The sequence below is a fragment of the Microcebus murinus genome, chromosome 8, assembly GCF_040939455.1.
Source record: "Microcebus murinus isolate Inina chromosome 8, M.murinus_Inina_mat1.0, whole genome shotgun sequence".
In the NCBI taxonomy this organism is placed as follows: domain Eukaryota; kingdom Metazoa; phylum Chordata; class Mammalia; order Primates; family Cheirogaleidae; genus Microcebus; species Microcebus murinus.
The window spans coordinates 65,041,804-65,066,131 of NC_134111.1; the positions used below are offsets into that span (position 1 = coordinate 65,041,804).

At 34.6% G+C, this 24,328-nt stretch overlaps 2 protein-coding genes across 3 annotated transcripts in view; both read right to left on the reverse strand.

The window, feature by feature from the left end:
• OSGEPL1 (O-sialoglycoprotein endopeptidase like 1) lies at positions 1-17,298 on the reverse strand. Its single transcript, XM_012776869.3, has 8 exons — positions 11,237-17,298; positions 9,631-9,871; positions 6,244-6,631; positions 4,894-5,098; positions 4,669-4,817; positions 3,595-3,725; positions 3,402-3,473; positions 1-2,021 (listed from the first exon to the last, which is right to left on the reverse strand). The coding sequence occupies exons 1-8, from the start codon at positions 11,358-11,360 to the stop codon at positions 1,943-1,945; spliced, it is 1,389 nt and encodes a 462-aa protein (XP_012632323.1). The 5' UTR covers positions 11,361-17,298; the 3' UTR covers positions 1-1,942.
• The window catches only part of ORMDL1 (ORMDL sphingolipid biosynthesis regulator 1), a 20,710-nt gene continuing 6,165 nt past the window's right edge, over positions 9,784-24,328 (reverse strand). Inside the window, exons 3-4 of one of the 2 annotated variants that reach the window (XM_076005752.1) lie at positions 22,185-22,336; positions 9,784-9,871 (exon numbers count right to left, since the gene is read on the reverse strand). In XM_076005752.1, the coding sequence (XP_075861867.1) occupies positions 9,859-9,871; positions 22,185-22,336 (165 nt within the window). In that variant the 3' untranslated portion in view covers positions 9,784-9,858. Of the gene's footprint in view, positions 9,872-17,409; positions 18,991-22,184; positions 22,337-24,328 lie in introns of those variants that run through there. The other variant, XM_012776875.2, reaches the window with a different exon arrangement.

Sequence of the window (24,328 nt, forward strand, 5' to 3'; positions counted from 1 at the left end):
TCTCTCTCTCCCCCCCCTTCCCTTCCTTCTTTCCTTTTACCTACCTTATGGTTAAATACTGAAAGGCCTAGGTATGGAAGGTTCTAGAACTTGCTGATTTTCTTTATCTGTAGGTTCCCTTATTTATATCATCAACTCAATTTTGACATGTGTGATTATAAAACCTGGAACAATTTTTACACTTTGAAATTTTAAAAACTTAGATCATAGCTCTCCCTATTTTATAATATTTGTGACAATGGGAAAAATTTTGATAAATTTTCTTCCATAGTTTATATGTACACTGATTATAAAAGCCACAGGAAATAATTACACCACTTCTCTGTGAATTCAGATTCACAGATACAGAATGAAAATCCAAATGTAAAATGTGAATTCACAATCTAATATTAATAGTTTCTTTTAAATGATATGTACTAACCAATTCTATCAAACCTATATAGCAATTTAACATTAAAAATGCAAAGCTGGCCAGGTATGGAGGCTCACGCCTGTAACCCTAGCATTCTGCGAGGCCAAGGTAAGAGGATCACTTGAGCTCAGAAGTTTGAGACCAGCCTGAGCAAGAGCGAGACACTGTCTCTACTAAAATTAGAAAAATTAGCTGGGCTTCATGGTGCACACCTGTAGTCCCAGCTACTCAGGAGGCTGAGACAATACGATCGCTTGAGCCCTGGAGTTGGAAGTTGAAGTGAGCTATGATGATGCTAGTACACTCTACCCACGGTAATAGAGCAAGACTCTGTCTCAAAAAAAAAAAAAAAAAGGCAAAGCTTAACAAATATTGACTATTTCCATATGATCCCTCATATACAATTTCTATTTCTAGGATAAAATGGCTGATCATAAAGTAATACTCTATGACCACAATCCTAAAAAAGAATTACCAATGAAACGTCCCAAAAGGGAAATCACCTTAAGGTAGAATTAAAATAAGAAGTGTTTCCCATTCTATATTTTTATCCTTAACCCCAAGTTTCTCAATAATGTAAGTCACTGATTAGAAAGTTAACACCCTGGTCCAGTAGATGATGTAATATAAACCTTTGCTGGTAAAATCTCTCAAAGGACATTAAACAATCAGTAGCATCGTCCTTATATTCAAAGGACAGTACATTCAGTTATTTTAATCTAGGCAGAAATAAAGTGATAAATTTATGATATCTGCAGTAAAAACTTTCAGATTAAAAAAAATTATTCAAAAAGCTCCCTACTTTTTCATTTCATTTATGTTCATCTGATTAAATACAACTCATAAAGTAATGTATGTGAATGTATGTGGTAAACTAAAGAGTACAATATATACTTGAGGGACTATTCACGTCAAATTTTTTAAATCTCAAATTAGATGGATCTTAAAAAATATCTAGACATCCCATTTATTCCAGAGAGGATACCTAATAACACAAATTTGAAAATTAATAACATATATTTTGTTATAGAAAGTTAGCTTTTGTTTTAGTTTGGAATTCTCTGGTTTGATACAACACTGATTTGGCTACCTTTCTAAAATTGCTCTATCATTACAGAAGTCATGCTCTTGTTTCACTAGGAGTCAAAAAATAGCTTCTCCTATCCTGATTTGAGAAAGAGGAGAAAGATCTAGGCCTATAAGATATGGGGCCAGTATTCAGCAGAATCACTGTACTTCTTCCAAGGTTTTTCTTTCTAGCCACCAGCATCAGTCCATCCTTTCACCACAAAATGTTTTACTTTGGTTTTTGATAGTACAAAAACTATGCTCCCTTGTAAGACTATAACGTATTATAGCATCTCAGAATGCAGGTGGTAGGTTAAACATCAAACATAAGCAGAGAAATAACAAAAGACAGTCTTGATGAATAATTAATACTATATATCTTCCACAATTTGATACACAAAAAAAATCAAAACTTAATTTTAACATTAATACTACCTTTAGGGATTTTATGAAAAGCAAAAATCATATCTTCATTTTTAATCGTGGAACTTTTATGGCAGCTTCTCCAACTTCTTTTGATATATCTACTCCAAGAGGACATCTGCATCACAATTAGACAAATCATATTATTTCAAATATTTGCTTCATTATCCATCACTAGTTCTACAGACTATTTGCTTAGAATTCTGACAAATGGTGTAAGTATCTAATCTATAATTTATCATATATAGTGACAATTCTTAAATATATACAAATATAGTGGGACCTCAGGCCAGGATAATGAAAGCTAGTTTTATAAGAAATCTAAATTTTGAGATGTTTTTGAAAGAAATAGTTCTACTGCTCTCATATACTATAAGTTAAAAACTTAAAATGAAATAAAAAATAACAAAAAATATCTTATAATTTTCTAATAAGCTTAAAAAGGTAAAAACACTCTTACCACACAGCTAAAATCAAACCTGTGTCCATTCACATTTTAGAAATTACCCAGGCTTCTATAGGTCTTCTTGAGGTTTCAAAAGCTAGCTTGCCCCTTTCCTACTTTCCTTCACCAGTACTGGCCAGATAGGTTATAGCTCCTACATTCTTTTTCTGTTCCTCTTCAGTAAATAATTTTTGCTTTAGATTTCTGCTTTTCTACCTTATTCCCCAAGATAAAGCTTTGACTGCACTCCAACCTGGGAAAAGCTATTATTCAGCCTTAACACTGCCACAAGTGGGCACAACTGGATTAGATGATATATACTCTTATTTGAAGCTAGGCTATCAAAGGAATTTCTTCTGACATTACTGACTCAACTCTGTTTGTTCATGATCAGCATTAATAGTCTGTGGTTCATGTGGCAAAGTGTATAGTTATGGACTATAATGCTGACAAGTTTTAAAACATCAAATGAAACAATGTTCAAAATAGAGTTATGTTAGACTATGAAACACAATTGTCCTTTAGTAGTCCAGAATTAATTTAGACCAGAACTTAATAATAAATTGGAAAACTGTGCTATTCCTTGAAACTTTGATTTGGGAGAGGAAATAAGGCTTACAGGAAACAGCTATCTTTTGGCCAATTCTTAGCTGCTCATGTAGGAGCATAATCACAACCTACTATCACACTAAAATGCTTTCTTCATGTTTTCCTTAAATTTCCCAGCATATCAGCTGGTCCTGGTATCTCCTTGACATTCCAAAAGTCCAGGGTATGGACATGGTTTCTATTCTGGTCCCAGAGGATGGAATTCATCACCTTCTACCCGTGGCCTCTTTCTAACTCACTTATGATTTGTCAAAATTAATTTGATACTGTAGCAAAAATATTTCTTACAAGGTATCAACTTCAACTAGGTTCATGAAAGAAATCAATGTAACTTTCCTTCAAGTATCACCACAATGTCAATGAAAACCTCATATATAAAAGCAAAATCCAGGTTTTGACTTTTATAATGTAACTTGCATAAAGATAATGAAGGGTACCACATACTTTGGTTCATAGCGGACACCTTCTATGTTGTGTAAAATGCCCAAGCCAGCTCGTAATCTTTCAATACCGTTCCTAAATAAGAATAATTAAAATAAAATCAATAGCTTCAAGATTTAAAGGCAGATTTAGTATGATGAAATGGCAATTAATATTTACATAATTATGAGTGAAACACATAAATCCTGTGGCTTACCATGCAATCATAATGCCATTATCAGTGCACAGTCTGGGAGGAGGACACAACAAAGTGCATTGTGTCGCATTTGTTACAATTTCCAGAGCTTTGCGGATATATAAGTTACTTGCAACACCTCCAGATACGACCTGAAGGAATTGATAAGATCAAAATCAACAACCATAGCATGTGGATATTAACCAAGTTATTCACTAAATCTGGGGGAAAACATCAGCATTATACAATAATAAACTATCACATTTTGAGGTCGGTAATAGGCAAGTGATATATCTAATAAAAATTTAGAGAAGAAAAAATCACCAACAATTTTAATATCAACATACAATTACTACTAGCATTTTTGTATATTTTCTTCCAACCTTTTTTCTGAATATTTAATATAATTAAAATCATAGTATACCAGTATTTTAGAAACTTATTTTTTTATAGAGATGAGGTCTTGCTATGTTGCCCAGGATAGTCTTGAACTCCTGGCCTCAAGTGATCCTCCCACCTCAGTCTCCCAAAGTGCTAGGATTACAGGAGTGAGATACCACACTTGGCCTAGAACCTGCAGTTTTTACTTACAAGTATTTGTTCATTTTACTATATAACTCTTAAAAAACTGTTGTCTTTAATATTCATGTAAAATTCTATTTTGTGAATTGTGTCATCATTTAAACATTTTCCCACTTAAAATTTTCAAAAAAATAAAACTTAAGATACAGTTACACAGGAAGTTTATCAAGGCTTTTAAGCACAATTAAAAGGATTTCATCAAAGGATGAAGGAAATCCACCTAATTTTCTAAAAATAGTGATAGTTATTACATTTAGTTTCTTTTTTATAAACTCTCTATTAAATTCAACCAGAGGATGTGGTCTTGGACTTTTTTGCCACACAAGCTATACAGATGTCCTATAAAGCTGCCACACCTGTACAAGAAATGGCTGTTAGTCTTTTCTATTCTGCATGATTTCATATTGTCTAAAGACCTGTTCATCCTAAACACAAGGTCAGATAATGTTTTGGGGAAAAAGTAACATACTACAAAGTGTTACTATTACTATCAAATGAGATGATAAAACTTACCAGTACTGCATTACTTTGAGATAACAAGTTTCTCTGCTTGCAAAACAGAATAGCTCGATGTGTTCTTTTTGCAAGGTGGCATGCTGTTGTGTGCTGTACTGCAGCTGCAATGTCTGCAGCTGAAGACAAGATCTGCCCTTTCTCAATACCTGCAGAAATGAGCAGGCACTTTTAGGCACAATCCAGGAATATTTATCTGCCCAACTTTACTTATTAGAAATATACCTTCCTCTTTTTCCTTTTGCATTATTGTTTTATCAATAACATGTTGAAGTCCAGAAAAAGAAAAATCACAATTTTTAGCACGTTGCATGGGAGGTTTGATATCAAAATGAAATCTATTTCCTTGCTTGGCCAAATGTTCTATAGCTTTCCCACCACTCATGGTAGAGCACTCTGGATGTCTTATTAAAGAAAGTCTTCTTGCTACCTATCAAAAACAAAAATATGTTTTAAAACAAGTTATAAAATTATGCACTTTGAAACCAAAAGATACAAAGGAAATAAATTATTACTAAAAAAAACCGCCCTGAATGAATAAAACATGCTATACTTTGACAAATATCGACTATAGCCAATATCACTTAACCAGACAATCCTGCTCCTTATGGTGACCTAATCAATAGTGGCCAATTGCTGCCCCCATGTCTACTTTTGCTCTTCTATTGGGATTAGAAAATAGGTTTGAAATTGATGATGACTGCCTAATGATAAACTTCAAAAATAAGAATCTGCTCCATTCTTTCTTCCTATCATTTCATTAATTGGAAGCTGTATTTATTTATTTATTTATTTTTTGAGACAGAGTCTCACACTCTTTCCTAGGCTAGAGTGCTGTGGTTGTCAGGTCAGCCTAGCTCACAGCAACCTCAAACTCCTGGGCTCAAGCAATCCTTCTGTCTCAGCCTCCCGAGTAGCTAGGACTACAGGCATGTGCTATCATGCCTGGTCAATTTTTTCTACATATTTTTAGTTGGCCAATTAATTTCTTTCTATTTTTAGTAGAGAAGGAGTCTCACTGTTGGTCAGGCTGGTTTCAAACTCCTAACCTTGAACGATCCACCTGCCTGGGCCTCCCAGAGTGTTAGGGTTACAGGCATGAGCCACCATGCCCGGCCTGTATTTTTTTGGTATATGGCAGTAGGCTCCATTGTATTCAGAAAGGAATCTACTTGTTTGTGGTGTCAGCAATTGTGTGACTTAATCATAGAGCCTTGTGCATCTTTAATGTCCTTATATTAATCTTTATATATCCTCTTAATTTATATTTTTGTAGTACATTATAGTTTACAAAACATTTTCTTTCACATATATTATTTGACTAAATACATAACTGCATCTGCCAACTATTTGACCCTTTATATATTAATGTAAACCTCTTACCAGTTATCATGAAAGGGTAAGAAAGAATTATAAAATGGTATACTATTTTCATTTTCTCTAACCATAAATTTGTTCAGTCTAATAAGATAACATTCAGAAATATTAAGATGAATGGTAGTAGCACATCTATTGCTATTTAACTGAAACAGAAACCATAATAAAAAAATAATGGAGAAATTAATTCTTAATTACCTTGTCAAGCATGTCACCTGGTGCTATGTCCAAAGATTTTCCAAGAAGCAGAAAATCTGAAACTCCTCGAACTAATGCCAATAGACAGTGACCTCCAGAAATCAAAAGAACTAAAAAAGGAAATTCTACTTTATTGGTCAACCTAATAGTAAGTGCATGAGCCTCCATATGATGAATGGGTATGAATGGCTTTTTTAACTGGTCTACCAGCTGTAAGCTAAATGATAAGCCTACTCCCAGGCTTAAAGCAAGTCCTGGTTTTATGGTAGTTGCAATTGCTGAGAGTTCACTTGGAGAGATTCTACTGACAGATAGAGCTTCTTGCACTATTCGTTGAATATTTTCTCTGTGAAGCTGTTGAGCAACTGGAGGAATAATCCCACCTGTTCTGAAAGAAATAAAAAGACATCTTTTTATAATTTTATGATTGTCAAAACAAAGGAAGAAAAATAACATATGTTATAGCTGAAGACATGTTTTCAAATTAATCATTATATACCTAAAAATATCAAGTCAAGCATTTTCAAATTTTGTGTGCTTCAAAATTGTGTGCCTTATAATGTAGCACACTATAACTCAATATGCAGTGATTAAGGGAATAATGCTTCTGACTTTTCAAATTCATGCACAACAAACTCCCATGGATTTATTTGTTGATGAATGAAATCACCAAAATAGTCTTACAAAGTACTTTAAAGAAGTCTTGAAGAAGAGAAGAACAGCATAAAATTGTATTTTAGGAAAATTAATCTCCCTGCAAACAGGGAGATTTTTAAAGAGATTATTGCAAAGGTATTTGTTTAAAGTGATTATAGCTTTCAGTGATTGTGGGAATGGAAACAAAGGACAGAGGAGCCTTGAAAACTGTAGTAACTAATTAACTGGATATAAGAGGACAGGGGAACTAAAACATCAAAGATGATCCAGATATTCAGTTGGAATAACTGGGAGAAAAGAAAATACTAACAGAGAGAAACATGAAGACAGTTTTATAAAGAAGAGTTTATTTTTAAACACTGCACTTAAGGTCACAGCAGGACAGTACATAGCTTGCAATCCTGAAATAAAGTTTGGGAATCTGGTGTTCAGAGTTAATAATTTCGATTTTTGGTCTATGTAGGATAGTAGTAGATAGACACTCTAAATGTAAAGAGTAAAGAATTAGGAGGCAAATTTGCTAGCAACAAATTTGCTAGCATGTAACTAATACACGATCTGAAAAGCAGAGCAATAAAATAGGGTCTGCAAAAGACAATGCTAGTCATCTTCAAATATTTGATGCTGTAAGACCTGCTAATGCTACACATAGAAATAAAAATCCTCAGTAGGTGCATTTGATGAATATTTGCTTAATAGTTAAAATACATTTTGTTTCAGGCAATGAGGGAGTTATAAAAGAAATTATCTTATTTCAACACATCCATGTTATACAATTTTCCTTAATTCTTCAAAGCTACTTTTTCTCTTATTCTTCATCTCTGTTAGTGGCATCAAATAACCTCATAATTACTTGGGTTCCTTTCCCTTTCCCTTTCCCTTTCCCTTTCCCTTTCCCTTTCCCTTTCCCTTTCCCTTTCCCTTTCCCTTTCCCTTTCCCTTTCCCTTTCCCTTTCCCTTTCCCTTTCCCTTTCCCTTTCCCTTTCCCTTTCCCTTTCCCTTTCCCTTTCCCTTTCCCTTTCCCTTTCCCTTTCCCTTTCCCTTTCCCTTTCCCTTTCCCTTTCCTTTCCTTTCCTTTCCTTTCCTTTCCTTCCTTCTTTCTTTCTTTCTTTCTTTCTTTCTTTTTGAGATAGAGTCTCACTCTGCTGCCTGGGCTACAGTGTCATGGCACTGGTCTAGTTCACAGCAATCTCAAACTCCTGGGCTCAAGCAATTCTTCTGCCTCAGCCTCTCAAGTAGCTGGGACTACAGGCATGTGCCACCATGCCCAGCTAATGTTTTCTATATATTTTTAGTTGGCCAATTAATTTCTTTCTATTTTTAGTAGAGAGGGGTCTCACTGTTACTCAGGCTGGTTTTGAACTCCTGCCCTTGAGCGATCCACCCACCTGCACTTCCCAGAGTGCTAAGATTACAGGCATGAGCCACTGCGCTTGGCCATCACTTGGGTTTCAAAGTTCACCTCTACATCTTTTCTTTTTCTCACTCTCTACATTTATCACCACTCCCATTGCCACTGTCAAGTTTAAAAAGTCCTCATTATCTCAGTCTATTCAACAATTTTCTAATTGTACTTCCCTAGCTACATCCTTTGATCCTTGGAGTCCATCCTATGTTGTGTTGCCAGAGAGTACACAAAAGCTTTGGTCCCCAACCCCTGGACTGTGGACCAGTACTGGTCCGTGGCCTGTTAGGAAATGGGCAGCACAGAAAGAGGTCAGTGGCGGACAGGCCAGTGAAGCTTCATCTGTCTTTATCACCAACCCCAATTGCTCACATAACCGCATAAACTCTGCTTCCTGTAAGATCAGTGGAAGCATTAGATTCTCATAGGTGCATGAACCCTGGTGTAAATTGTGTATCCAAGGGATCTAGGTTGTGTGCTCCTTATGAGAATGTGATGCCTGATGATCTGAGGTGGAGCTGAGACGGTGATGCTAGCTCTGGGGAGTGGCTGCAAATGTAGATTACCAGTAGCAGAGAGGTTTGACTGCACAGAGACCACAATAAATCAATTGCTTGCAGACTCATATCAAAATCCTATCAATGAGTGGCGTGGCAAGTGATAAGCCACAACAGGTGGCAGGCTTTAAAGTGGCAAGTGAGCATCTTCATTGTAAAGCTACATCTGTTAGCAGGCTTTAATTAAATTAAATTTGTATCTTATCCATTTATTTATATAACCTGCCTGGTGGTCCTCTGCAAACATCTGAGTTTATAATCGTTAGACCAGTCTATGCCTTAATACAACAGTGTATTATTCTTTAAGTATCAACACAAGTTATATGTATAAATGTGGGTAGGATTTTTTCTCAGCGATTAACACAGTTTTCCTAGGGCTTCAGTTGAGACCATTAAACATACAAGTGGATTGTAAGGCCCAGACAACTCCCCAGTAAAATAAAAATAAATAAATAAATAAACATACAAGTGGAGAAAAGAAGAAAAAGCATTACTGAAGGAAAATCATCAAGAAATACTGAAACTGGGAATAAGCTTAGTTTCTTTTTGGCAACAGGATTAGCTAAGGTTGGGACGTTATTGTGAAGAGCCTTAAAAGCCAGGATGAAGTGTTTGAGATTTTCTATAGCAATTATTAGAAGCTTTTGCACAAAGGAATAAGAAATTAGCTTCTAAAAATTAACTTTTATATAAGCTAACTACAGAAGAATTATTTCATTTTACTTTTTCCAAAAAAAAGCAAAAACAAATAAGATAATGTCTACTTACTTTAAATGAACTTCAGTTTGGGAATGCATTGCTTCTCCCAATACATTTCCAGTTTCATCCACCACAGCAGCTGCTGTATCATCACAACTGGTTTCAATTCCCAATACTAGTTTATGAAGAAATAGTGTTCCAGGATAAATATTAAAACTTCTTAAAAATTCATAAACTTTCCTTTTTGATGGTTTAGAAAAAACTCCTGCTGTCTTATTCAATATTAGCATACTTACTCTATAGGTAATTTCTGGAAAAGAATTACAGAAACAAACATATTATTTGGAACTGACATCAGCCACTAACCCATTCAATTGATCAAAATTCTGAAAGTCTGGTTTATACTTCAATAAACAGTTTTATAGAATCATAGGAAAGTTTGTAAAAGTTACCAAAATTTTGTAAAGGCTGTAGCAACATGGGACTATAAATAATAGTATAAATGAATATAATGCTCTGCAAGGGGGAAAAGAGGCATCAGACATACAATTTTTAGTATTATTACTTTCATGCCATTCTTACCAAACTTATTATTATTATTTATAAAACAGCTAATATTACAGTACGATAATTGCATGGACAGTTCTCTGAGAAGTGCTATTTATTTTTTGATAGCTAAAATTAAGACAAAATGTTTTTTAGAAAAACAAAGGCAAATGGAACAGATAAAAACACAGTTAATGCATTCTATTTCCTAAAAACATCTTTCAATATAAAATGTAATCATTTGGTTCAAAACCAAGAGTTCTCATAGACACATACACACACACCAAATTTAGTCTTCTGGTTCAGACACATTAGTATTCTCATAAAGCTCATTTTAAAAGAAACTTATTTCAACGAAAACAACAGCAACCTAACACCTACATTATCCTTAATTACAATCCCCACTTTTTGCCGCAGATTTTATAACAAAGTTCTTCCCAAATCCTTTTTTCTCCAAAATAATGGCAGTCCATTACTAAGGCATCCTAGTATTTTCACACTTAAGTACCTAATTTCATGCCCTCAAACCCTGTGGTCCCCAACCCCAGGACCAAGGACTGGTACTGGTCTGCACCCTTTTAGGGACTCGGCCGCGGAGTTCTGCCGCCTCCTCCCTCTATGGAAAAATAGTCTTCCATGAAACGGACGGACCAGCGAAGTTTCACCTGTATTCAGAGCCGCTCCCCACCCCGCGCATCACTGCCGAGTTCCGCCTCCCCGCACCCACCACCCCCTCCTCCGTGGAAAACTGTCCACCAAGAAACCAGTCCCTGGTGTCAAAAGGTTGGGAACCGCTGCTCAAATCTGTCCGTCCTAAAATTTCCTGGATGTTAATGTAGGTCCTTTCCCTACCACACGAATGGACATCGGGAGTTCAAAACAAGAGCAAATAATACTGGAACTGGGACACAGGGAAGCCAGGGTAGAGATGAGCGACCTATTCACAGAGGGCAGCTGCGGGGCACCAGGAACACGCAGCCGAGAGAAAATAGATTTGCATTAACTAAAACCGAGTAAGGCAGACTGTGCTAAGCAAGTCCCTTTCGGTCCAAGAAGGGGAAAGAGGTGAGCAATTTCACCCACCTTCCTCGCGAACAGCACGTAACTAGTACTCGCCTGCGTACCCTACCTAGGACAGGCGACTGCCCTTCCTCCAGCACTGGAAAGCCCGAACCTGGCGCCCCGGAAGTGATGTCATCAACACTGTCAGTGCCCCTACTGCGGGATCGGCTGCTATTCCCAGAGGGCGGCATTTTTAGTAAACAAAAGCTTAAAGGTGTCTTTGATCCAGACGCAGTGTGCGCCCATCCATTTCTCCCAGCTTTGTAGGTAAAAAGACTTCTACAAGGTCACGCAGCTAGTGACTGATCCAGCGGAGTCCAAATGCAGGTTTGTCTGACTACACAGATCGTTACAAACACTACGCTACATTAAAAAAAAAAAGGTTTTTTTGCCTTTGGCTAGAATTTGGTTGCCACTGTGAGAAAAGGATGGAGTAGACTGTTCGTCATTCCATTTTGTGGGAACTATGAACTATCATCAAATCTAAAGGTGTAGGCTGCGATACCCATTACTTTCATCAAATACGGTGGAAACAAGCAACGCCCCTAACAGTCTGTACCAGAGAATGGAAGTGCTTCCTGTCGGACAGTCTAAACAGTTACTTCCGCTTCACGAAGCGTAAACTGGGGCTACCTTATTTTTGTATTTTTGTAATACAAAAAAAAAGGAAGCCGTGGTAAATATTCACTTACCTTAAAAAAATCCTATCTGCACGCAACCTTCAGCATAGTATGTAGTCTTATTCCTGCCCCTCCTTTAGTCTTTTTCTTTTTTCTTTTATTGGTTAACCATCATTGTTTGAATAGATTCATCTAAGAATCTTTATTCTCCCCTGCTAGACTTTCAGGTTTTAGTAACCAAGTTTGGACAGGACTGGGATATATAGCTGTGCTTTGCATGGTGTGAAGCTCTGGGTATAAAAGATGAGTAAATCACATGTTGGGAAGTAAGTCTAAGGATATATACAGATAAATTCATAATTACCAGAATGTTGAATTTTTTTAGTTGGAACTTAATGTTTTTCAAAAACTGCATTTATGTGTAACAATAATTTTAATTTCCATTTGTAACCTTCAGAAAAAATGTTCAAGAATCTTATTTTCAATATTTATTTCCTAACTATGTCCTATTAGATTTCATTTTCGTTTATCACAATTTATTGGGTTCTTTCGATTGTGCTAAGAACTTGATTGTTGTGGATTAAGAGATTAAGATCCATTCTCTGTCCTCAAGGATCTTAGAGTCTAGTGGCAGAAGACAATAGGCAGTACAGAATTATGGAAATATGAATGGAAAGTGTGCACTGAAGAGAGGGAGCTGCTTGGGGAAGGCTGCCTGACTTGTCGCAGATGTATCTATAATCTGGCAGGCCCATGGTGTGATTATTTGTTTCAACATATGATTCTTTTATAGGCTTGAAATTTGTTTATCAGGTCTAAAAGTGACTTGATTTCTGGGGTACTGAGTCACACACCACAAATTGCTAAAGTGATGTGTAAATCATTTACACGTGATGTAAATGATGCATATTCATGGTAATAATCAATACTAATGTAATAATTTACAAGAAATGCAACAATGGGGGGGGGCTAGGATAGTTGAGTGTGCTGATCATTATCTTCATGTTGGTCAAATTACAATGAAGGCCAAATCTAAATTATAATCAGAAGATTGCTTGGTAAATATGGAATAGAGGCAATAGAAATGAGTTTGGTACTTTTACTTAATGGCTAATGTTTCAAGCCTAATGCTTCCCTTTCCACTTGAATCACACACTGTTTTACATTTTTCATGTTAAATACACTGTCATTTTTCCTTTCTCATTTTAAATTTTTTTTGCTATGTATTTTGGTGTAGAACATTCTTTTATTAGTGTTAATACTGTCAATCAAATCTTACCTTTGGAAGATGTTTTTGCTTTTTGTTTGCTGAATGTTTAACTTTTAGATGATGTTTTCTTATTGTGGTAGAACACACATAACAAAATATGCCATTTTAACCATTTTAAAGTTCAAAAGCACTAAGTACATTCACATTGCTGTGCAAATACCACTATCATCTAGTTCCAGAACGTTTTCATCTTCCCAAACTGAAATTCTGTACCCACTGACAATAAACCCTCTTGCCTCCTCTGCCTCAGCCCCTGGCAACCACCATTCCACTTGTCTTTATGAATCAATTACTCTGGTTACTTCATGTGAGATCATGTATTTGCCATTTTGTGACTGGCTTAATTCACATATCATAATGTCTTCAAAATTCATCCATGTTGTAACCTGTACCTCAATAGTCTTCCTTTTGAGACCTGAATAATATTCCACTGTATGTATATACCACATTTTGTTTATCCATGCATCCTTCAATGTATACTTGGGTTGCTTCCATCTTCTAGCTAATGTGAATAATACTGCTGTGAACATGGGTGTATAACTATTAGTATCTGTCCAAGATCCTGCTTTCACTTCTTTTGGATATATACCCAGAAGTGGAATTGTTGGATCATATAAGTTTGATTTTTGAGGAATCTCTATACTCAGGGTCTTATTTCCTTATTTTTCAAGTATGTGGGATACATCTGTGGGTTTAGCAGGAAAGGGAGAAGGTGAATCTTTGTTGTTCCCATATACTCCCTATGACTGACTGTTAAGTGCCATGATAGAAGCATATAGTTTGATGAGAATTCATAGGAGGGACAAATGTTTCAAAGGATCACCATATTTTCCTGGTAATAGCAAATAAATCATCTGACTTCTCTGTTCCCATTTTAAAAATTATAAAATGAAGACAATAATATGTTTATCTTTTTAATAATATAGTCATCATAAAAACAGAATATGTGAAAAATCTGGAAGTTTTTCAAGATAGGATTGTGAATTTATAACTGCATAACTGGAAAATCAGTAAAAATCTGTATACAAAATTCCTTTCAGATTTTGTATTTTGAAGAGTTCATTCTACAGTGTTGATGTGGTTTACTTCTTTACTATAACCCTCGTCTTTGAATTTATTTTTATCAACATATATAATTAGACTGAAGAGCCACAGTGATAAGCTTGGCTTATCTGCTAAACTGGAAATAATATAGAACTTTAGAGATATAGGAAAGTCACTTCCATAACCATTTTTTATCAGGAATTTGAATGAAATAAATTACACTACTATGCCAAACATAAAATCCAAATATATTTTTACTATTTCTCTAATTATGAAATATTTCAGATTTAAAAGTATCAAGAATATAAACTTCTGTGAGCCCAGCATCTGACTTAAGAGCAAAAACATCACCCAATACAGCTGAAGCTCCTTGTGTCCTGTATTCTTAAGATATGCAGTGTTCTAAATTTAATAATTCTTCTCTATTTGTAGCTAATGAAAAATTTTAAGCCACATATAACAAACTGCTGAATTATTTTTAACTGGAACTGAAATTAGGGAGTAAAATAAAAATGAAACATCTCATTTTTTTCTTTTTGACACCAGACAAAATGAAGGAGAGTTTCTCTCTGCCATTCTCCTACTCATCTTCTCTTTCCTTGCCCAACACTGTTCCAAACTTCCATTGAGGGTGTTTTGCCTACACCTGTCTTCCCAGTACTGAACCTATTCACATTTCCCACATCAACATACTATCCATGTTATTATCTTGGGAATTACTCTTTTCTATCTATGCTGTTAGACTATTGAACTGCACTGGTCTATACTAGGTTGCTACATTTGTCTTCTTCATGACCAGCATGAGGGTATTTTGGGGTCACACTTACTGGCAACATATATTAATATAGGAGACACAATTTAAGAGAAACATTGCATGACAATCAGGATTCAACTTTAGCAAGATGAATCAATAGGCTCAAATCTAACTAAGAAGGAGTTCTAAAGGAAGAATAAGAAGTCTCAGACTTTGGTTTAATAAATCCATTTAATAAGTATGAGCTGGTCATGGCATACACCTATAGTCCTAGCTACTTGGGAGGCTGAAGTGGGAGGATTGCTTGAGGTCAGGAGTTCAAGGCTGCAGTGAGTTATGATCCAGCCACTGCACTCCAGCCTGGGTAACAGTGCAAGACCCTACTTCTCAAAATAAGAAACAAACAAACAAACAAAAACTTAATATATGAAGGGGAAGTCATCATTTAATGGTACTATATGTTGAAGACTTGAGGTTTTAGTGACCATAAAGTCAATCAGTGATACATGGCTGTCAAAATAGCTAAAGTGATATTAGGCTACATTAAAAAAAACAAAAACAATCTCAAAAAAGGGGAAATGGTACTGTTCTAGTCACAGCATATCTTATTACCTCTTATATTTGGCTCTAGTGCTATATAATAAATAATAAACTGAAATTTAGAGAATTACCAGGATAGTGGGAGAAATTTGAGACCATGTCATATGGAAAGGTGAAGGCTCTAGTAATGTTTATTCAGTGCTGTTGATATCTTTAAATAGTTCAGAGATACATAGAATAAGGATTACATTTTGACTCATATAAATTATAAATTCCATTACAAAAATGGAATATGGTGTTTTATAAATTATAAGTCCTCCTCTATTATTATTAAAACAGAATTGAATGGAAGGGTGGTGGTTAATATAAAGATTCAAGCTCTGGTTGGGAGTTGAATTTACATGGTCCCCAAGGGCTTTTTTAATTCTTAGCATCATATAGCTTTACAAAGCTATAATTCACACGGATATTTAAGGAAAGGCTGTTAGTCCCTTAGAACCTTTATGGTTTAATAATACCATAAAAATTTTTAAAAAAAAAAAGGATGAGGCACATCAAAAGGACACAGGAGCTAACTTGAAAGAGCTCTTGATGGTCAAAGCTGAAAGGCAATTTGAGCAACAAATGACGATAAAGGATAACCGAAAGAATAAAATATCCATGAGTCCATAATATAAGTGATTGAATAAATAAATAAATAGGAGGAAAAGGACAAATCTTCCTTACAAAAGATTCCAATAAATAAATGTAGAAGAATGAAGGAAATCATCATTAGAACTACAAAGTACTAATTGCTGCAGGAAAGATCCACTAAAGAATGCTAAAATTAGTGGCATTTTTGAGCTCATGACTACTTAAAAATTGTAAGTATGTCTCTTGATTTGAAGTCAGCAACTATCATGGCATGACAATTGATTTTGTTCTAAATAATAGTCAGATTTTGTTTTTTAAAAAACCCCACAGCATTTTTTTAAAACTGTACAAACCTGTGAAAATGACTACAGTTTCTACATTTAGCACAACCATTCACCTAGGTGGTACGGCCAAAAAATAGGAGTTGTTTGCAAAGTACACCCCAAATCAGACCACTCCTCACCACTTTATTTGCAACTTCCCTAGTTTTGCTTCTTGCCTACAGTAGCTTCCCAATTTTCTTCCTGCTTTTTATTCCTTTACAGTTTATTCTCAACATTAGTCAGTGACCTTTAAAAAAAAGTAAGGTTCCTTTAATCAATCTCCTGCATAAAACTCTCCAATGGATTTGTCACACTTAGAAAAAAATCTGCTTGCTACCTTGATCTATAAATCTCTTTTATGATCTGGTCTCTATCTACTTCTCGGACCTCATTTGCTACCATACTCTTCCTCCTTGCTTACTCCTTTCCAGCCTGAGTAGCTGTGTTTTTCTTCCTCAAACATGCCTCATTCCTGCCCAAGAGCCTTAATATGTCATTACCTCTACTGGAAATGCTCTTTCCCAAGATCTTTGCGCTGCTTGCTCATTCACATCAGCAAGGTCTGTGTTTAAATGTCACCTCAGATAGGATCTTCAGGAAGACCTGTCTGAGGCAGGCTCCCCTGCTCACTTCCCTGCTTAATTTTTTTCCATTGCATTTATCACTACATAAAAAGTATTTGTTTATTCATTTATTATTTGTCCTCCAACTAGAATGGAAGCACCTAAGGGGAGGGAGTTGGTTTGTCTTGTTTGGATATACCAAAAATAATACCCACAACAGCGCTGGCTCTCAAATATCTATTGAGTAATATTTTTAAAACATTGAAAGGAGAAAGAAGGGAAAATGAGGAAGAAAGCCTGTAACAGAGGAAGACTTCTATCCTGAGGTATGTAAAATGAATGTAAGCCTTTTGAGATAATTAAACTTTAAAATGAAGAAAAACAAAGGAATATTTTTTGTTACCTTAATTTTGTTACCAAATTCAGTTGCTTAAGAATAAACTTGAAAAATGTCAATGTAATTTTAATGACTGAATTTGGAGAACTTTCGAAATAATCTTACACAAAGGAAAAATTTTATTAAAGTATAGATTACTGGTTATTTAAAAATACATGAGAAAAGACAAACATACAAAGGCTGTGTCATACAACTGATTTCTAAACTCAATACTTTTGAAATACAAAACAATGATCATTACCCCCAAAAGTCAGTTTATTGACACAAACTGATTTTTAAGTTGGTCTATAACTCTTTTCACTCAATTTTATGTTACTGAATTATTCAATTTCAATTTCATTCCATATCAGAACTTTGTTTTTTTGACATGTTTACTTCTCAAAGTAGCATATAGTTATTTCTTACAATTAATGTTAGCAACGATAGGAAGCTTTCCTAAGTCACAAGAATTCAGTATGGTTGGTGCTCTGGAAATAGTTATCATTTTGGGTTATCTACACTAAGACTCATGTATTTAAAAGCAAAATATTAAGGGCAAAATATGGGGGTTGAGAGCAGGCAGACTAAGAAAAGAGAATGTTATCTTTTACTACAGTCCTGCTAAAAAAGACTCCATTACTTAGTTTGGTACTATTGCTAGAGAAACAGCTTCTGCCAGACCACAGGCTGGCTATACAGTTGTCCGTTTTATATTTCCTTTTCTAAAAAAATGACAGACTTTACCAATTAAATTGCTCAACCAAATAAGCAGACACTTTAAATTACCATATACTTTAACTGCTTGAAATGAATTATTTTCTTAATTGGTCTAGCAGCCTTGTGTCTAGAAAAGCAGTAAAACCCACTTTGTCTCAAAATTAGAATGCTGACTCAGAGGCTGCCTGTGAGATACCTGGCTATCTTCTATCACCAATCAGTCACAAAGGTGGACCTTCATGAACTCCATAACGTAATAAATATAAAAATGACTTTACCTATCAACACACAATATTGAGCCAGCAAAACCAAAAAGTACCACTCATAAGTAGGAACTAGCTTGCATAAAACAAGGGTGTATCTTCTCTTATGCAAAACAAGAGGAGTACATATGGTAATAAAAACAATCTTTAATAAGCTTATAAAGAGATGATTCTGATTTACATGTAAGTTTGCTTAAACTGACTGTGACTGAATGATTGGAAATTTTCTTTTCCTAACATAATGGCCATTTATTATAAGTTAAGCTGGTCCTGGTTTCTTACAAATCTCTTATTTCCTTGAATTCATCTACTACACCCTCACTGTGTTGCCATTTACTTATAAGCTGGGCCTGCCCAGCCTGCTTATAAAGCCTCTCTTCAGAAATATACCAGATACATTAAACAGAGGCATCTTTTAATAGAAATCTGCACCTCAAAACAGCATATGAAGAACCCAACAGGCCCTCCAATGTAAATACCTCTCATTTCACATTATCACAGAAACAGTGCAGTTTACTAACTATTCCTTCCTTATAGGAAACTCAGTAGCTATAAGAAAATTGTGTCCAGTTTCAAAACATTTCAATACTTATTAATTCCAAAGATCCGAACACCATGTAGTTGTGGCATTTTGGGAATTAGCACACTCAGGAGAGAAGCTGTGTTTAGGATGAAGTGAGTTGTATCATACTTCGTATAGAAACTTGCGAGAAAATATCTGCAGAGATAAAAGTTAAAAATACATAAAACATCCAAAAATAAAATTACTTAGAATTAAAAAATTTTTAAAGGTAGAAAAAAAGGCCACTGAAACTTAAATACCTAAAAGTAAAACCATTTTTGAGCATTAAAGTAAAAGAAACAGTTTGGCCTCAAGCTTGATTTGGGATTTAAAAATCTGTTTAATGGAGATATGCATTTAGCATTTCTGTAATTATATAAATACATTTAATAGAAAGCATTAGCTACCTAGCATCTTTTAAAGTAAAAGGCATTCAAACTAGGGTTCATATGCCCTCTGAAATTTCAGGTGTAGTTTTGCATTTCTGTGCATGTTTCTGAAGAGAAGATCTGGATCCAAAGCATCCATCCATCTTATTCTCAAAGGGTTTTGTAACTCACAAGAACTACTACTGTAAAGCTTTGAAAAATGGACTTTTAATGTATAAGTACAGTTCATATCTTTGAAAGAAACAAATACTTGGTTGCCCTTTTAATGTTCACATTTTCATACTGTAGCTGAGCATGTCTAAAACCAGTTTCACTGGTAACTTGAAAGAGACTGTTGTAAAAGTCCAGCTGTTTTGCTATTACTAAGTACGTGTATGTATTCAGACATCCAGCATCTGAGAATTTAACAAGCCTAAACCACCTTTAAAACCATAAATCACCAAGTCCAGAATGCCCAGTTTTACCCAAGGGTATATCAAAGTGCAGACATATTATCTGGTTACTCAAAGAATATCCTAATATAGATAGGATGTAAAGAAGAAAACATATCTTACTTGGTCATAACTAAAATTAGTTTCCATATGGGTGTTTAGTAACTTTCATAGTACACAAGAAAAGTATTCTTATAGTCTTTCTTCTAACTACTGTCATTAGTTTCTCATAAGGAAATAAATATCTCGTGTAATATGGTTATAAAAGAATAGCTACTTTCAAAGTATGACTGAAAACATCATAGAGAACCGTATGTATCATTTTCATAACAATCTAGATTAAGAAATTCTATAATCTTCCACCTATTTCACAAAACTATGATCAGAAAATTCTTTCTTGAGTAAACCATATTCTTTAATCTTTAACTTCTTCCTGCTTTCATATACTTGAAGACTGTTTTCATACTTCCTTTACTGAACAAATAGGATATTACTTGCACTTAGTAATAAGCTCATTTGATTTCCCATCACCATTACAGGTTTAAAATATAAACTGATAAATTGGAAATAAATTTTAGAATGAGTTCTTACTATATTGTATGTCCATTTTGTCTTTTAATAAAAACAAATTGTGTGTGTAGATTATATGAAAATCACTTGACTCTTTCAAAAACTTAGACAACCCTCCAATGGTATGCAAAACCCAAGTGGGAATCAGAGTGATAACATTTATACATTTATTTGCCAATGGATATATTGGGAAGAGACCTGTATTAGAAGATAAAAGCTTAGGGTTTAATCTTGGCTCTTGACTCCAGCTATCTGCAAGATCTTGAGCAAAACAATGTATATGAGTCTGTTTCTTTATCTAAAAATCTGGGATAACTTTCCATGTCTCAACCTGACAAATGATGATTAAATAAGAAAATCTGAAAGTACTTTGAAACATATCAATGCTATATAGATGGCTTTAAAGCTGTTTCTTCAATTACATAGGGAATCTAATCAAAATATTTGAAATCACACCTGTTGGTCAAAAATACATTTGGAGAAATATGGACCTTATACACATACATCTTAGTTGACCTTTTTTGATGGCTTACTGAAAATTCAGAATGTCAGGCCTTTTCATGTATTATAATGCAATCATCAACATTTTATAGATGAGAAAACTGAGGCTTTTAAGAAATGGCCAAAACTCACAGAACTTAAAAGTAGTTAAACCAAAAACTAAACTTAGGGCCATCTGAATAGCCAATATTTTTTGTTATCACATTTATTTTTGTTAGACTACAGACATTTTCTTTGAGGTTAATTTTATATGGGACTAACTCAATTCAAAATTTCTTCAAAGTGCTATAAATACAAGGAAAAAGAAGCCCATTACTTTATCATTAGTTTATTCCTTTCACTTGAAAATACCTTCCTTTACTTAAATATCTATCCAAAACCTACTGTCCCTTAAGTTCTAGCTTAAGGATTTCCAACACCTCCAAGAACTCTTCTCTGCTAATAAAGGCTGTACTGATTCTATCATGGACAAAAAAATTACGTATGAGCTATGTGGTACAGAATGTTAACATATATGTGAAATACATCTACTATGTGCAGGCCACTGCACTGCATGTGGGATTCAAAACAATCTATATACTTATAAATTCTTTGGAGAAATAAAACAAAGTATATATACAATTTTTATTTGTCAATTATACCTCAGTAAAGCTGGAAAAAATAAAGGCAGAGGCATTTCAGGTAGGAGCTATGATTTGAACAAAGGCATACAAGTGGGACTACAAATGAAACATTCAAGAAATGCTGCTTAGAAGAGCTTGATCTGGTAGGAGTTAGATGGGGATAAAATATTCATGTAAAGGGAAAATGAGGTAGGAACCATTTTCTGGAGGATCCTGAATATCAAGTAATAGGAGGAAATCAGACACCAGTTACAAGGTTAGATGCTGTACAGATAGATATTATCTCCTTTATTTTTTTATAGTACCAGGACTGAAATAGGTATCATTAGCTAGAATTTTATATATAAGCAAACCAAGCTGGCTGAATAATATATACAAGACTCAACTCAGGTCTGTTCTATAATGAAAGCCTGACCTCTCTTTTTCAAAAGCATACTCTTCCTCTCAAGGAGCTGAACATCTGAATAGGATTGGCTAGCCAATGAAATTCTTCTGATCATCTAAACTATTATTTAGGGAGATTAATCTGATAGTGCAATACAGCATATGATTATGTTTAGTTTTCTTATAAGAAACTTAAGGACAGGAGCTGGAATATATCTGACCTGTACATCCTAGAATGTCTGGGCACACTGATGAGCATGAAATGTCATCGCCTTATACAGTGACTGAAGTGAAAATTGGTTTGTTATCTAAGTACCTGTACTTTACCTGAGGTAGCTATTTATTGATAAAAGTTTTCAACAAAATATTATTTCTAATTCCAATTCAATCTGATAAAAGGACATCTTCTTTTTACCCAATCCTCTTCATACCTAAGAATTTCTACCACTTACAGAATTATTGGAGAAATTGTGAAAAACTTCCGTGAAGATGTAAACTGTACTCCATAATCCAGTTGTTCCCAGTGGGTTAGGAGCCTTGCTTTACCCTGGTCTGGAGTTTCAAAAGGTGTTCCTTTCACTGCATGCAAAAATACATACATGCCCTGGAAAACAAGCAAGGGGGTATATAATCAATATCAAATACAAAATTAGTCTTTGTCATTAAGCATTAAGGTAGTTGCAGGCTGTTTGTGACAGAGTGTATGATTTAACAGCTCAAGTTTTAAGCTTTCACATAACAGTGAAAGGCTGTAGTCAGTTTTTTATGACAAAATAAAGCTTTTTGGGGCATATAAATATTTGGTGAAAATCAGTAAAAGGTCAACCACAAGTAACCTGTTTTCATCTCTTTTCATTAAACTGAAAATAAACAAACAGTATCATCAGGGTAACTTCACATCATTGCATTTAGATTTTCTAATACCTTTCCCATTAGGGAAAAGGACTACCTTTCTCCCCAGTGTGTAGGAAATTTTTCTCTAGAGTGTCATTAGTAAATCTGATAATACTTATAAAATGATAAAGACACATAAACTGGTAACAAAATAATCAAATAAATAAAATCTATTAGGGAAAACGGTTTTTAAATATTTAAGATTGCCTTTGCCTCAATAGTTCTATTCCAAAGCAACAAAGACAATCTGATATAATAGGTGTAACATTTGACTCAATTCACTTTTAAAATCACCATTGTGCCACAATAGTGTTTCTCCTGAAGTCGGTTTTTAAAAATAAAAGTAAAAAACATTACTAAAAGCCATTTCGTTACATGGTATGTTTAAGTACCTAATTTTGTGGTTAGGAAAAAAACAATAAACATTAGATTTGGTTTCCTTGTGATTATGATGCCCATTTAGATTGATAGGTAGTACTTCATTCAGGATCACTGTTTGAGGTACTGGTAACAGCAGAAAGCCTAAATATTACCATGAAACAGTTTTTCCTTGTAGAAGCCACCATGTAATGTCATTTTTTTCTACCTTAACTTTTAATAATAATAAAGAAAAATAGAACAATTAGTGACTTGAAATTTTATGTTATACTTAGTTAAGAGAGCCCTTCCTTTCAAAGCTTAGTCTACTTCCTAGTTATTATTAATAGCCAATTCAAAAGTTATTGAGCTACAATATCTAAGCTATGAAAGAAAGGACTCATGGTCAGTTGGATTTAACTCATGAAACATTTAATAAATGGATGGTATGTACAAGACACAGGACATGTATACACATATGAAACTGAAAAACAGATATACCTAGTACCTTGAAAAAAATTCAATCCTCTAAGAGATGGTAAGAAAAAAAAAAGATATTCACAAACAGTTAGAAGGTAGGGCAGAAATTGCTATCAAAGGTATAATCAGAGTACTCAGCAAATGCAGAGGAGAGAAAGGTTCTTTGTTGCTGGGGCAAAAGCCTTGATACCACCCTGTCAACAATCTCATTCTTGAAGGTTCAGCTCAAATGACAATTCCTTAGTGAAACTCTCCTCAGTAGTAATTTAATTAGCCTCCTATGTGGTTGCATAGAATTTTACTGAAAATACTATTATAGTGCAGTATATTATGTTAGAGTTGTTTGCATGTTAGTTTTTCCATTAGCCTAAATACCTCAGGAATAACGGCTGGTACAGAGTAAGTACTAGGTATGTTGAAGGATGACATTAAACTAAGGAGTGTTTATTCTGTAAGCACCCCGGGAAACCATTTCACATAGGCTTTAAAGGGAACTATGAAACAGAAAGTATATGTTTTCAAATGCTCAGGAGCATATGATCCCTCAAAGTTAAGACCCTCTATTCTAGACCACATATGTGTTAGAATCTAAGAGAAGAATGGCTGGGTATGGTGGCTCATGCCTGTAATCCTAGCACTCTGGGAGGCCGAGGTGGGAGGATCGTTTGAGCTCAGGAGTTTGAGACGAGCCTGAGCAAGAATGAGATCCCATCTCTACTAAAAAAAATGGAAACAAATTAGCTGGGCAACTAAAAAATAATATATATATATTTTTTTTTTAGTTGCCCAACTAAAATTAGCTAAATTAGCCAAATTAAATTAGCTGGGCAACTAAAAAATAATATATATTATTATTATATATATT

Coding starts and splice junctions, on each gene's coding strand:
- OSGEPL1 (XM_012776869.3), bottom strand. CDS start 11,360: ATGCCGCCCTCTGGGAATAGCAGCCGATCCCGCAGTAGGGGCACTGAC. Junction 5,099..6,243: donor CAGGTGACATGCTTGACAAG/GTAATTAAGAAT, acceptor TGTTTTTGATAG/GTAGCAAGAAGACTTTCTTT. Junction 2,022..3,401: donor GGTGTCCGCTATGAACCAAA/GTATGTGGTACC, acceptor ATTGTGATGCAG/ATGTCCTCTTGGAGTAGATA.